This window comes from Pollicipes pollicipes, unplaced genomic scaffold (genome assembly GCF_011947565.3).
Source record: "Pollicipes pollicipes isolate AB1234 unplaced genomic scaffold, Ppol_2.1 Scaffold_2555;HRSCAF=2994_pilon_pilon_pilon, whole genome shotgun sequence".
In the NCBI taxonomy this organism is placed as follows: domain Eukaryota; kingdom Metazoa; phylum Arthropoda; class Thecostraca; order Pollicipedomorpha; family Pollicipedidae; genus Pollicipes; species Pollicipes pollicipes.
The window spans coordinates 23,623,806-23,638,164 of NW_023596136.1; the positions used below are offsets into that span (position 1 = coordinate 23,623,806).

Consider the following 14,359-nt stretch of genomic DNA (forward strand, 5'->3'; position numbering starts at 1 on the left):
AACGGGAGCCCAAGCAGATGGACACCACGACGCAGAAATCCCCAAACGAAATCCACCAGACGGCACCAAAACACAGAAGCCTTCAAACGCTCGCTCAAACGGATGGGCACCACAACACAGAAATCCCCAAACGAAAACCACCAGACGGCACCAAAACACAGGGGCCTTCAAACGGTAGTCCAAAGGGATGGGCACCACAACACAGAAATCCCCAAACAAATACCACCAGACGGCCCCAAAACACGGAAATCCCAAAAACAGAGTCCGAACAGAATCGGCACCGCAACAACGAAATATCCAGACGGTAACCAGCAGACGGGAGACAACAGCCAATCATCGCCGTGAAGTCGCTGGGCGGGAGCCGTGGCAGGGCCACCAGCAGAAGGGCTGCCGCCAGACGCCTGCTCTCATTCGGCCGCCGCCGACTGCGGGGACGAGGCAGAGGGCTGAACCGTGCGGTCATGCATCATTGGGCGACCGGGGCCGGGCCGCCGCCCCCATTGATAGCCATACCGATTGATCGGGACGGGGTCGGGTGGGGGGGGGGAGAGGGGGGCGGTCACTGGCCCTGATCAGTCTCCCGGGAGCGACTCGCGACGATAGGGAGCGGCCGGGGAGCGGCGCGAAGAAAAACGCCGCCGTCGACCGGCGATAGACGCAGGTCGTCGGCTCCGATTTGGGGACGGCGAGAAAGGCCGGGCCGGTTTGGGCGAGAGCCGCGTGGGGCTGAACAAACGTGATATAGATGACGTCGGTCTGCGGATAACGGCCCAGGGGGCCGCCTGGGACGCTAGGGTTGAAAGCTCGAGACGATCAGATGGCGCCGGCAAGACCGATAGAAGCGTGTCGTCGAGGAGCTGTGCGCCGTGTAGACGATAGGGGTTTAGCGATTTTCGTTACATGGAACGCGATGTCACGCAGCATTGTCTCAACGCTGTGACTGACTGGGACACAATGCGACACACATTCTTCAACGCCATAGCTGCAGTAGCTGCGTAAGGGTGGGGACGCGGCGAAAGCCTTCCGTTATGTGAAAGCTTGACGTTGACCCTCTGGCCCTGCGTGGGAAGAATCAACTTCAAAACGGGGCTTGGCGCTCCAAATTCTTGGGACGTTCCAACACTCTTGCTCATAACACAACTGCCATGCTGGCCACAGGCTCATCTGTATAAGGTCATTGCGAACCAGCGGCAAAGACAACGACACCACGTTCAGCTCATTTGAATTGAAATAGGCTACCTCGCATAACATACGCTGCTTATAATCTATATACGGTTATGGTTACAATGTTTTCAAGATCGGGCTTTCCAATCTTTTTCATCATGCTCCCTCAGATTTTAATTCTTTATTAAATTCAGATTTAATTCTTAATACGCCTCGGTAGCCAGGTCTTATGAGCGTGAACTTCATTAATGATTAATGAAAATCTTCTAGAAGACTTGCACTGCAAACAAAGCCAGCCCTGTGATGTTTAATGTAACGATAGATAAGAAGTGCATCTTAATACAGCCTCTATTGCAAGCAGGCGCCATGCGATTCTAGGAGGCGCTCCACGATTTTCTACACGCTCAACTAAAGCAAGACTGTTTAGAAAGACAGTTCCTCCAAGCTCTCGGTCAACATATCGCGTATAGGTCGATGCTGCAAATGATCGGGCAGTAGACGCTTCCCTTCACGAACACGCCGTCAGTGTCGGAGAGAGGATGGTAGTCCACGCACCGGAACGGGAACGGGTCGGATTACGTTCCCCTGAGACGGCTGAGCCCGCGCTAGGCCGCTTACGGGGTCAGCCACCACCATATCAGGCGGTCTGAGGCGGCCGCCAACTGCCACGTGATGTCAGCACCCCGCGCCCGTCGGCTCAGGAGCTCGCGGTCGACACGCCAGCGGTCACGAGCCGCCGCAGCCGAGGTTGCCGGACGCTGCAGCTGGTCACGGAATACCACCGTCGGGTCTCGGCTGCCGAGCTGAGGGGCGTCACTGGCGGTGGTAGGGTGCACAGTCCGGGGCGTCACTGATGGTAACCGGCTGCACAGTTATGGGACGTCACTGACAGCGATCAGCTGCACAGTCCCGGGACATCACTGATGATAATCGGCTGCACAGTTATGGGACGTCACTGATCGTGTTCATCTGCAAAACCACGGGACATCACTGAAGACACAACTGCCTGTTTGTGACCGTTAAAAGCAGCTTACAGATATGATGCGTGAGAGACCGGACTCACAGAATCTTTAGACTGGTTAAGCGAGAATGAAATGAGAATTGATGCGGAAATTTGCACTTTGGTGCATGAATCAGAATCTGTGCTTAGTGATGTCCTCAAAATCACAAGTCAGATTGGAAAATCGACAGTGATTGAAACTAGGGCTGCGTAGAGTTTGGCTCCCATGATTGACAGAAGCCTGACCTTTCGGAAGCCTGACTTCAGAAACCCGAGTCTGGGGACATGAACGCCAGGTCACGACCCGTCCGGGGCACTATCGACGGCAGCCAGCTCTACGGCTCCTCGATTTCAATGGCGATAGCCGCGTCCAAAGACGGCAACGGCACGCGAACGACAGTCACCGACCTCACAGACGGTCAGAGGAAGTCAGGGACTGTCAACTTCTGCGCCGGCACACGTCAGCGATCTTCCGTCTGATGCTCTTTCCATCGCCCGCAATGTCAAGCTTCACCTGAGGAGCCGACGCGTTGGCCGTCTATGACGGTTGTACCAACTGTCTTAAAAAGATAGACAAAATGCACATTTTTCAGAATCTCACTATATCGTTGATTCAACATTACTCCGTAGAAAGGGTTGGAAATAATGGCGAAGCTCAAAAAGCCACGGATAAGGACCACATCGTGATGGCAAATTGTCGGGGTGAGTGGTCTGGCCCAGATTGAAGTCTTAGATGTCAGTCAAGAAAAGAGCGCTACTAAAAACATCCGCAAAAAAGAAAAATACTTTGACAGTGCCCGCCGTGCGTCGCGGCGGGCGACGAGTGTGGGGATGAAGGTGACTACGACCCAGTTTGAAGCCGTAGTACGCGGACGTGGCCTGGGACACCCCCTGGTTAGGCTGAAGCCCTAAAACGGCGCAGCTTGCCTGCCAGCCGCTCACTTGAACACTAGCGCTTCACGTGGCGCTTGGGCCTTTCGACTCAGCAGACAGTGGTCACCCTCAGACCTCCCTACAGAGGATGAGATTTTGATTTGACATAACCCATTGGCTGTAGTGCGTTTTTAATGGGAAAATGAACAAACGAGCAAGTGGGGTATTTTTGCGAGTAGTTAGTTGTTTGCATTGTCTCAGCTGTTTAAATTATGTTTTGTTTACATTACCTCGACGAAGACAAGAGCAGCAATCTGCATTTAACCGGGACAGTTCGATGTAAACAACAACATCGCTTGGAACACTCTCCAAACATTCAGTCACAATGTACTCAGCGCAAGCCAAAAGCGAAACAGCTTTCGCACGCGTACCTCTTGGGCGTCCTACTGCCCGTTCCAGCACCGCCGCCCTCCTCGACCTCGGCCTGGCCGGATCCCCTCTAGCCCTGCGCGTGGCCGCCTGCTCGGCGTGTGACGAACAGCGCGGGCCGCGGCGACACGTGCCGCCTCCTCCGGCAAAGTTTGGCTCCAGCGCACTGAGAGCCTCCCAATACCGCCGGCTCTGACACGCCGTCGAGGCCGTTAGTTAGGACAGCAGTGCGCCGTAGTGAAGATGGATGGCGTCCGGGTGATTACCACCGCCCCGTAGTTAGACCCATAGTTCACACCTCGTGAGCTAGGGATCGCTTCGCATCGCGCCGCGACCTTTGTAGCCGCTGACACAGCCATCTCTGGGCTCCGCTCACACGGGCGAGACGTTGCAAGGCTGTGGTGAAATTCCCGGTCAATGGGCGACTGTTTTAGCAAGGTTTTGAACCACCCAGCGGGTGCGGTGGGGACTGAGAGAGCACAGCTGTCTCCAGTGTTAAGACCCCTGCTGTGAAGCATGTAGTGCTCTGACACCCAATCATTTGTCCTGAGCATCACAAACAATAACAATTTAAAACCCGCCCTAAATCCATAGACCGTAAATTGCAAAGCCGTTATGATTGGGATTTCATAAGTGTGCGTTGCTTCCGCTGCTGGAGAAATTCGAGACCGCAAGAGAAACTCAAGGCTGAGGAAACTGTTAAGTGGTTCAAAGTAGGCTACATCCTGCATGTTGTGGATCTGTTAGGTCAATGATTAAGTGTGAGGTACTGAGCTCTTTGCGACACTTCAGGTCATTATGAACTATTTCGTGACATGCAACAGACAATGGAAATGAATTCAATGTGGTGAAACGGACACAGTCACATCTATGCGTGCTCCAAATTGGGCCCAGATCCGGTGGCTATGTCTGGACTTCTTCAGTTTTTTGTACTTCCCATTGGCTTCACATTAGCAGCGCGCCCTCACCATCTTTGGAACTAATCAAAACACCTGCCTATGCGGCTTCATGAAGCCTCAAACAGAACTTGGCTGACTCCACGAGAGCCAAGCCGAGCCGAGCCCGGCTCGCGGGTGATGCACTGGATCCGTATACTGCCTGGACGCGAGCCAGCCGGCTCGGTGAGCACAGGCGCCGCTTGGCCCGCTGGGAACTCTTACTGATGGACCTTATCTTTCACCATACCATAGCACGGGTCACCCGCGCAGGCCGATCGGAAGGAGCCCACGTTCAGCTGTCATCACCAGGGCAGTGCATCACCGATGTGCGATGCTCGGATGGGCAATGGATTAAGGCGCGATGCTGGGTGAGCGCTTTCTGGACCTCTGTTGTCAGGAGCTTAAACTATAGCTTTGATTTTCGACCGCAAGCTTCAAGAGCGCTGGCACGCGGACGTAGCAGCGTACGACGAATGGAAATAATAGGTGAACGGTGTTGGGGATAGACGTTAATGTAACAATGACAGTAGTGACGCAAGCAATAAAATAACGAAGATTTCGTCCAGCCTATTCCCAAAATCCCAAGAGGATGCATAAACTGTATGATCTTCTCTGTTGCTTGGCATTCGAGAGGGTCGGTCTGTGAAAACCTACAACGGGGTAATTTCGCCAAGATGTGAAATGTTAAGGCAATATTTCTCAACCGCCTCATCCAAATTTTCCTATTTTGGGGTCTTCGGCGACATCAAGAGAGTTTTGCCGACGGCAACAATAAGATGCAAAATTTAGATTAATTATCGATGTTAATCACCGTTACGATATTATTTTCAATTGTTCTTTTTGTGTTCTGAGGACCTTTTCAACGATCAACAGAAGATTTGTTCTATCAGAAGGTTCTCTGTGATGTGGAATCCCTGGAAATGGTGCTGGCTTCTCACGCTATTTCAGAGCTATCATTGTGATCTATGGATAATTTGAGTCCTTGAGCACATTTCAGCGCACTTTCGTCGTCGCGGTAACTTTTTGATTAGTTCAATGACCGGGGCGTCAGACGGCAACTCTTAACAGCTTATAGGGCCGTTTAATAACCTCGCCTGCTTTCTATGTGGAACCCATCTCGGCCCTCTACATGTACAACTTGTTGAAGTATTTACAAACATCCTTGAATCTCCCTTAAGTACAAGTGCCCAGGGCTATTACTCTTAATGCTTTCAGGGGTGCCAAACCCCCAATGTTGACTTGAGTCCCCACCCCCTCCAACACCTTCCGAGCCTTCTCGATGCATGTGAGCAAAAATGGAAACCTGGGGTAAAGAAATGCATGCATTTTCTCTGAACTGCTGATACACAGATACCTGAGCGCACTGTCATCAGTTTCATGTTTGCTTTTTTGTCACCACGTAGCATGTAGGAATCATGTAGGAACATAATAACCCTTTTCACTCTAGCATTATCTCAGCAATGTCATAGATTTCTGCCCAATGGACAAGTTCTTTGTTTGGTGCAACCATGAAATACACAAAAACTGTTTGAAATAAGATTTAGCCCATCGCTTGTTGTAAGCCTTATCAAAATAACTGTTAACTTGTTACTGGGAACCAAGCTTTATCATCATTTATCTGCGACCTAATTCGCTGTTACACAAGTGATGATGAAACAAGAACGCTTTCAGGGTAAAATTTACCGGCTATTTGATAGACCTGCCGACATTCAATACGCATCTCGCCTGCTGATCCTAGTTCTCACGCATTCAGACATGGTGGCAATTTAGATCTCTGTCTGGTCCTCATTTAACAATGATAGTGCAAAAAGCACTATCATTGTTATATATGTATGTTTTGTCAGGCAACTCATTCGTATGATATTCGCATGATAATTGGACATGGAAATACTCCTAATAAATGTTCTCGCTGTATCTTGATGGTAAAGTATTGGCACTGCCCAGAGGCATTATTAGGCTCATTATTATCAAGTTTTCTGAGGTTTCACAAGAGTGTTTTTAACATAAAACCAAAAATAGGAACAGTCCATTTAAGGTCCTGATGGCTCCAGGGTTTTTCATAGTAAAAGGTTGAACAACAGGGCACTTGAAGAGCATGACACGAGCATCGCGAGCATCGCAATTATTCAGGCTCTCAGACATTGCCGCCCAATATACGTTACCATGCTGAGTGCTGATCAAAACACTACTGAGCCATTTTTCTTTTTGTTTTGAATGTCTGTAGCGAGCATTAGGATGGAACTTGTTTGCGGCGACAGGATTCGTTGCAAAGATTTGCAGAGTACTATTGCGAGACCTCCATAGCTTGAGCAATGTCATGCTCACGCCAAGCTCCAAGATGACGTTTGAGTGCCCATTATTGGACGAAGATCACGTATGTGCAACACTTGTAATATCCTGGGATTTGTGTTGCATTTTGCTGTCAATAAAATGTTTAATTAAAAGTTGCTATTTGTTGCACAATACTTCTCCTACCCCTGTCAGGCTATCATGCGTTCACCGAATGGTTTTTACGCCTTGTGTAAACGTGCGCCTCCAGCGTGTTCAGTACAAGGAATGTTTCACATTTGAAGATATTGAAACAAGCATTAGATCTGTTCAGACAAACTCACTTGTAAATGGGTACTGTAGTATACTGGTACCCTTTTAAGTGAAAATGAATGTTTTGTACGTTCCAAATCTATGTGTAGTAAATTTACCCCTCAATGCGTCATACTTTGATTGCGTCATCGTACCTTGCAGAACATTGACTGAGACCCAAGTGACTACCGCCATTTCTAGAAAACACGCTCACGAATCCGCCGCATGGATTATGGAATATGCAATAAGCAATATACAAGGAAGTACTTATAAAGCGACGTTACCAAGCAAACGTTAAAAATCGACGTTCCAAACTGTCCCCGTGGGCAGGAGAGCTTGATAATGAGGGCTCGACATCTCACTAATGTGTACTAGTTAATAAATATCGTTTAAGCGGCATCTTCAGGTATAATAAAGGGTGATAACTGTAAGCACAACAAATCTGAACCCACAATGCCCACACCATTGACCACTTTTGCTTAAATATAGTTGGTTAGCCCTTGGGCTTCTATTCAATACTCAGTTCTGTGCCGATCGCATCGCATTGCCGCCGACCAAAGTCCCACATTCAATTCAATATGAACTAAGTTGAAAAGAAGACGGGTCATCTTCAACGACAGCCGACCAATCTCGACTTGTTTGCAGGCGGGTGGCATGCGAGGTGACAGCGTAGTGACACAAGCAGATGCTAGTGTGCGGCGGACACCTCGACAGTCAGCAGCGGCGTCAGTGCAGCTGCCACGCAACGGTGATACCTGCAGCCGAAGCAGTTACTCGGCTCGTATGCCCTTGACTGGCACACCACCAAGCACAGACGAGCACTGGCTGGGGTGTTATGTCGGCTGGGGGGTGATGTGAAGGTGTCGATACCGAGCCGAGGCCCGAAATAGACCGACAGCAGCACTCGACCGCCGGCAGCGGACCCCGGCGCAGTCAGTCTGGAAGTTCGCGAGCCGGAACACTACCTCCGAAGGAAGGTCAAGATGCCCTGGGTGAGTGCACGACGGGGGTTGAAAGGGGGAGTTTGTTCTTGACTGTTGTTTTGTTACGGTCCATCCCCAGCGTACTTATTGACACTGTGTTGTTATTGCGCTGAATGGTTGCGATGAGTAGAGTAAGACGGGAGTCAACAAGAAAGCGTTTTTGTGGGATTTATGGAAAAATAACTGGCTCCAATCCTCTTCTGGTTAATAGAAACGGAAATCTTCTACGTTTTGCAGAAGACGCAAGAACGTGCGTTGCTTTTTAAAAGTCCGCAAGGGAAGAGTTTACGAAAGTTTAAATTGTAAAAGTAACTGGGCGATGAGGCTTTTATGACTCGACTAAATCCATCATCAGCGCGGAAAGCCTTGGTTGAGCTACAACTTAATTGAAATATTCAGTTAATTACAGCGCAATATGTATTTAAACAGATAATTCAAGTACCACGTAAAAACAATTTTACATCGACATTTCAAGTCATAAGTTAACTATACAGCTGGTAAGGGTTATGAAACGAATCCATCGAGCAACTACCAAAGTTCGAGGAAAGGACCCGGATCACGAAGGGGCATGAGACAAGCACTCCGCCATCAAAAGACCGACTGTGGTCGCGAGTTAGGAAGCATTCTTTACCAGGGGCAGTATTCAGGTAAATTAAGCTTAAACATTGGGCCTACAACGGTATGCGGGAAAACGAAAAACATAGAAACACCTATTGTTTGAATCCAATCGTTGTTGGATAGTAAACTCCTTAGCAGATCGGTATATTGAATTTTGTGCAAAGAAGTTAACTGTGTCGCGGTGCAGATTCCGTGTTGGTTTGCATGTGCGTATCCTGAGCCCCTGCAACTTTTCCCGCACGAGAACAAAAGGTGGTTTAAAGGAATGTGTAATGGCAATAACCATTCACCACCAAAATATTGATGCAAAACAAATACCTCGCCTTGATGTAGCTCTTGGAATTTACTACTCGATCGGATGTCCAGTTGAGTACCACACACTCGGAAGTTAATTTGACCACCTAAGACTCCCAAAAATCAAAAGGCTGGAGGCACCAAATTCACAGGGCGTTTTGATTCATATGTGAACTTGTCAAAATTACAGGTTCTTAGGTCATAATATTCTCATGAAATAGGGTCGAACAAGGTAAAACTCAAGACTGGTGCTTAAAGCGCCCTTAGACCTTTTCATACAACTAATTTGAACTTATATACATGTCTTAGCAAAATGTCACTGACGCAAATTTCAGGCCAATGATCTTGTTTAGCCCTAGCAAGGCCCAGGTGATCAAAAACATTAATGATTTTATTATTATTTTTGAATTCAGGCAACCGTTAAGGATTACGCTAGGCATCATGCCCCTAAAAAACAGGCCCATCTTGATCATTTGAGGCCAGTGACCTCCTCTGACCTATAAGAAGACCATGGAAGATGTCTTTTATGGCCCATATCATGAAGAAATTTTAAATGATCATCATGAATTTCTCTTTAACCAAGCTCTCTAGAAAAAAGCAGTTTAATGTTTACTTCGTTCTGATCTTCATACCCGACACAAGGTCAAGACAATTGATGGTAATCCTAAATCAATTGTTTTATTGTCTAGCACATCTATCAGAGATGTTTTGAATTGTTGAACACTCCGTTGTGGTGTCAAATTGAACGATGCCCTAGAAACTACTTTCGCTGACAGACGCGGACTCACTTTGACCTGCCATCATGGTCATTGACCTTACAAGGTGCATGTGATTTGTTGAAACCACAATATCCGTTATTAACTTGCCTATAGCTATACAAAGCTTGACGCGGCTTTGCCGCGCCTTTTAGAAGATGTTGGAGAAAAACATTATGGGGATCAAATCGACCACCTTCCGAACGTGTGATGAAAGCAAGTCGGAAAAAAGCTCTGCAATTTCGGTGACTTTAGCTCCGCGCCATTACAGCTGGACCACGAGCCTTCAATAATCGTCACTGATATTAAATTGGTAGAAACACTTGCACTGTAGTATTTGTACTGAACAAGACCGAGGTACAGGTGCTCTCTTCATAAAAGAGCGCCCATTGGTTCTCGGCGTACTTTCGTACGTTGATCTCAGGCGTGTAAAACCCGATAACGGAGCCGGCTTCGCTAGGAATGGGGCGATAACTTTCACTAGTCGCCGTCTCCTTCACCAAAGGCCATAGCTAAGATATTAACATCCTTTAACGCACCATCCTCTGTGGCATGATGTTCCTGCCTACGGTTGTGGACTATTTAGGATGTTTAGTACGATGTGCTCAGATGTTCAGTACGATGCGGATTTACTTACAAGCAAGCGTGTGTCAGTGATCCAAGTCGGGTGCGTGATGATATACGAGCATTTCGTGCTCGTGTGTAATCCTTTAGTTTCGGACATGGCGTCAATATCTTTGCTCTCCAGGCGGATTATTTTTGGCGCGAGGCATTAGGTGGTGGTGGGTTTTCATTACCTTTCACTTTTAAACGCCCACGCAAATCTAGCAATATCTAGCGTAACTCAAATGTTCGCAGTTCAATTCCAGACGCGCAAGTTTATGAGAGGCGCACTGCTCCTACAATGACGCCTTCTGTTACGGAGAGCCTCCCCCCTCTCCGCAATAAAAAGACACATTATCCAGTCTATGGCCGACATTGGAAGCACTCACGAAACGGAAAGAGCTCATGAGGAGCCCCAATGTATCACTACGCCATTGGTCTCCTTTTAGTTCCATTCGGCTGTGGGAGAAATCTCAAGATGGACGAAAGTGTCCGTCGCTGCTGGATCATTTATCCTGCTAAAAAAAACAAGGAGACCGCCCCCGTTCCCTAATGGCTACTTCCTGCCCCTGCCCCGTCCCCCTCACGCGAGGCCAGACGGCCGCCGCACAGCTCTGCCGCCGGCTGAGGCGAGCCCCACATACGTCACACCCGCGTCTGAGTCACGATGCTCAGGCTTAAAGGCGGCGGCCTCGACGGCCGGACCCCCGGCACATCTGGGTCGCGCTTCTCAGCGGTGAGTCGGCGCCGTGCGGCCGGCCGCCAGCTCCCGCCGCCGGCTCCCGCCACCAGGCGGCGCCGGTCCCGCTGGCGGACATCGGAAAACAAACAGGAGTCTCGTCGCCAGTCAACTGCCGGTGTTGATGTCTGGGCGGCTGTCTTAAATGAGCAAAAGACGCGAAGAGAACGATCCAATAAGGACGAACGATACATTTCCAGCAATGAAGTGGAGAGCTTTGTCATCAGATACTTAAGCCCAGTCTGAAGCTGACGGCGTCACAAACTTTTTTAACGCTAGCTCACATGACATGGCCGTTGGCAACTGGCCACGGAAACCTATTACCGTTGATGTTTTACTGGTTTCCATTTTCGACAATCAAAGCATCAGCATTTTGTACCATGAATAATCATCGACAAAGGTGTTTTGGGGCAACGTTATTGTGTGATGAGTTCGCACATTGCCGTATCTGGCCCTTTTCTGACAGCACTCTATTCCTATTCAGGGGGTCGAAGGTGCGGGTACCCTTCCGGAAGGGCACCTGTAAGTACCATTCCGTGTGTGAGCCCCTGCCGGCTGCGTGAGATGCAGCACAGCGTCCGCACACACCAGATCGCAGGCGTTAACACCGAGGTCTGGTGCCGGCAGCTCTTCCGTGGTCGTGATCGGGCTCAGGAGGCTGAAGTGCAGCACTGGATCGAGGCGGTGACCGGCGAGAGATGGCCACAGGGCGCCGACTACGCCGAGTACCTCAGGCACGGCACGGCCGCGCGGCCCGCCCCGCCGCCTGGCGGCGTTCTGTCGCAGCTCGGGGACGCTTGACTTACATCCGCGTATGTGATTGACACGTGCAGCCGACTTTTATATCGTTAACTGCGGACAGGTGGCAAAAACAATTGAGACAGCTCAAAACGTGATGCAACGTTGGAACTGAACGTGATCAGTTGGAAAGATTACTTGAATGGCACCTAAACATCGTGCATTTGCTGCATCTTGTGGTGCGGCAAATCTTTCTTAAACAATGATAACATAAAGCAAACTACTGAATAATCCATGCAGAATAATTGATCCATTACATACATATGTGGGAGTAGCCTTTGCAGCACGGGTGTGCTTTTGGCATTCACGTGCACCTCTGCGAATCATATTTGTTTTTAGTTTTTTTTTTAGTTTGCGTCATTCGACCCTGAACGGATATAACAAAATGGATGATGTGCTACACACAAGTTTCATTGTGACAGAGATGGAGTGGCCCTCTGCAAGTTGATGAATAAACTCTCCCCTGGCTGCATCAAGAAGATAAGCACCGCTGGCTCTTCATTCAACCACATGGACAACATCCACAGGTTTGAAAATTGTGCCTGATCATTAGCATATCGGCATAGTGGACAAACATGTCTTAGCGCTAGACTAGAAGCATGTGAGCCACAAAATCGTGACATTTTGTTCTGTGATTGCTCTGGCTTTCTACGAACTGTCTGCCTTGGACTGAAGTGCATTGGATTGTGGACTGTGCGTATTGCCTGATGTCTAGGCTGCAGTTCTGACTCCAGAGCTGTGTAACGAAGTCTCAGTAAAGATAAGATTAAGCGCATGTGAGCTCAAAAATATAAACCCTGGTTTTGGAACGCTCACATATTTGACACCAGTACTCGGATCACGACTGCAATGCACCGTGGTACCACAATGCCTGCACGAGCACCACCGGACTGTCGTGGTTACCGTCACAGTCGCGGTCACGGTCACGGTCACGGTCACGGTCACGGTCACGGTCACGGTCACGGTTACGGTCACGCCACGTCACGTCACGTCCCGTCGGTGCGTCACGCCGGCACGCTAGTTCTTTCCTCCCAGTCCCACGCCCGCTCTGCGGCGCTGACGCCGCCCGGTGTACCGCCAGCTTCCTGGACGCCATGCAGGCATACGGCTGCGCGGATGTGGACCTGTTCGAGGGCTCCGACCTGCTGCAGAACAGGAAGATCGAGTCGGTGACTCGGGCAGTGCTGGCCATCGCCAGGCAGGTGAGCAGGCGTCGCGGCTGCCCGACCCCGGCGGCCACTGCCGGAGCAGCGCACCGACAAGCAGAGACAGAGCAGCCAACCGAGCCTGCGCGGCGTGCCAGGCGAGCCGGTGCGACGTGCCAGTCGAGCCGCTGCCGGAGCAGCGCACCGACAGGCAGAGATAGAGCAGCCAACCGAGCCTGCGCGGCGTGCCAACCGAGCCGCTACGACGTGCCAGGCGAGCCGCTGCGACGTGCCAGTCGAGCCGCTGCCGGAGCAGCGCACCGACAGGCAGAGACAGAGCAGCCAACCGAGCCTGCGCGGCGTGCCAGGCGAGCCGCTGCGAGGCATGTTAGGCAGACATTGCGGCGCGTGCGTAAATCTGATCCGTGACTCCCAGCCAGGCCCACGGTCTGTCGCTGTCGTGCATTTCGTCAGCTGCTGGTTGGAGCATCGTGCCTGATCGTCAGCACACCAGCGGAGTGGACAAATACGCCATAGCACTGGACTAGAAGCGTGTGGGGCACAAACAGTTCCGTACTCTTATTGAGCTATAGAGCGGACAGGTTGGTCTAGCTCTCTAGGCTTCAGCTCTGCTTCCCTCCTTCCTGCCTGTGCGTATGCTCGCACACATGTTAGCGGCCCCCGTCTGCCGCCAGGCCCATCTGGACCCGGCGTTCCGGGGGCCGCTGATGGGACCCCGGCCGTCGCAGCAGAACGTGCGACACTTCAACCAAGAGACCATCGCTGCCGGCAACACCGTCATCGGCATGCAGGCTGGCTTCAACAAGGGCGCCACGCAGGCCGGCCAGAGCTTCGGCAAGCCCCGCAGGATCATCATCGGAAAATAGCTGGGCTAGCCGGCACTCTGTCCTGGGACTCTCGCCGCTCTGTCAGAAGGCTCTGGCAGCAGTTGGTCCCAACCCCCAAATTACGGCCGCGCGCTATTTTACGCTATGCATCGCTACAACAATGAATGCTGCTTCACGAGGGTGAACTCAGAGCACGTCTCCGCTCTTCACCCTCAGTCACGCTCAGTATCGTGCACGATGCGTAATTTTTTTAGCATGAAGCAACCATTTTAAATGAATGTTATGCATCGTTCACGTTGCTTATGCGAAATCTCTAAGTATCCTTAATAAAATGAGAACTGCTCGTTAGCCGTCTTTGTGGGTGCCGTACGCACATTTCGACGGCCAGCGCGATCTGCAAACAACAGTGTACGACATTTCAAAGACTTTGTGCACTAAAACCACGCCTCACGTCCTGTTCTGCTTTGATGGTCTAAACGCGTCAACATATAGTTTCAAGATGGTCTGGGCCGGGCACATTTGATTTTTCCACACAACCTTAAAGTAAATTTCGTTTTCTTCTATACTGTTTCATACTTGTATGTTGTTTCGA

The 14,359-nt window shown here is 50.2% G+C and overlaps 1 protein-coding gene across 1 annotated transcript; it reads left to right on the top strand.

Annotated features, from left to right (window-relative positions):
* The first annotated feature begins 7,907 nt into the window (after positions 1-7,907).
* Positions 7,908-14,132, top strand: LOC119106988 (muscle-specific protein 20). The gene is made up of 5 exons (XM_037230336.1): positions 7,908-7,976; positions 11,604-11,710; positions 12,197-12,301; positions 12,856-12,976; positions 13,615-14,132. Exons 1-5 carry the CDS (start codon positions 7,968-7,970, stop codon positions 13,804-13,806), a joined length of 534 nt encoding a protein of 177 aa, XP_037086231.1. The 5' UTR covers positions 7,908-7,967; the 3' UTR covers positions 13,807-14,132.
* Positions 14,133-14,359: the final 227 nt, after the last annotated feature.

Bases quoted from the DNA above. Each gene is read 5' to 3' on its own strand.
- LOC119106988 (XM_037230336.1), top strand. The intron at 11,711-12,196 runs GCACGGCACGGC...TCATTGTGACAG, and splicing joins GACTACGCCGAGTACCTCAG to AGATGGAGTGGCCCTCTGCA. The intron at 12,977-13,614 runs GTGAGCAGGCGT...GTCTGCCGCCAG, and splicing joins TGCTGGCCATCGCCAGGCAG to GCCCATCTGGACCCGGCGTT.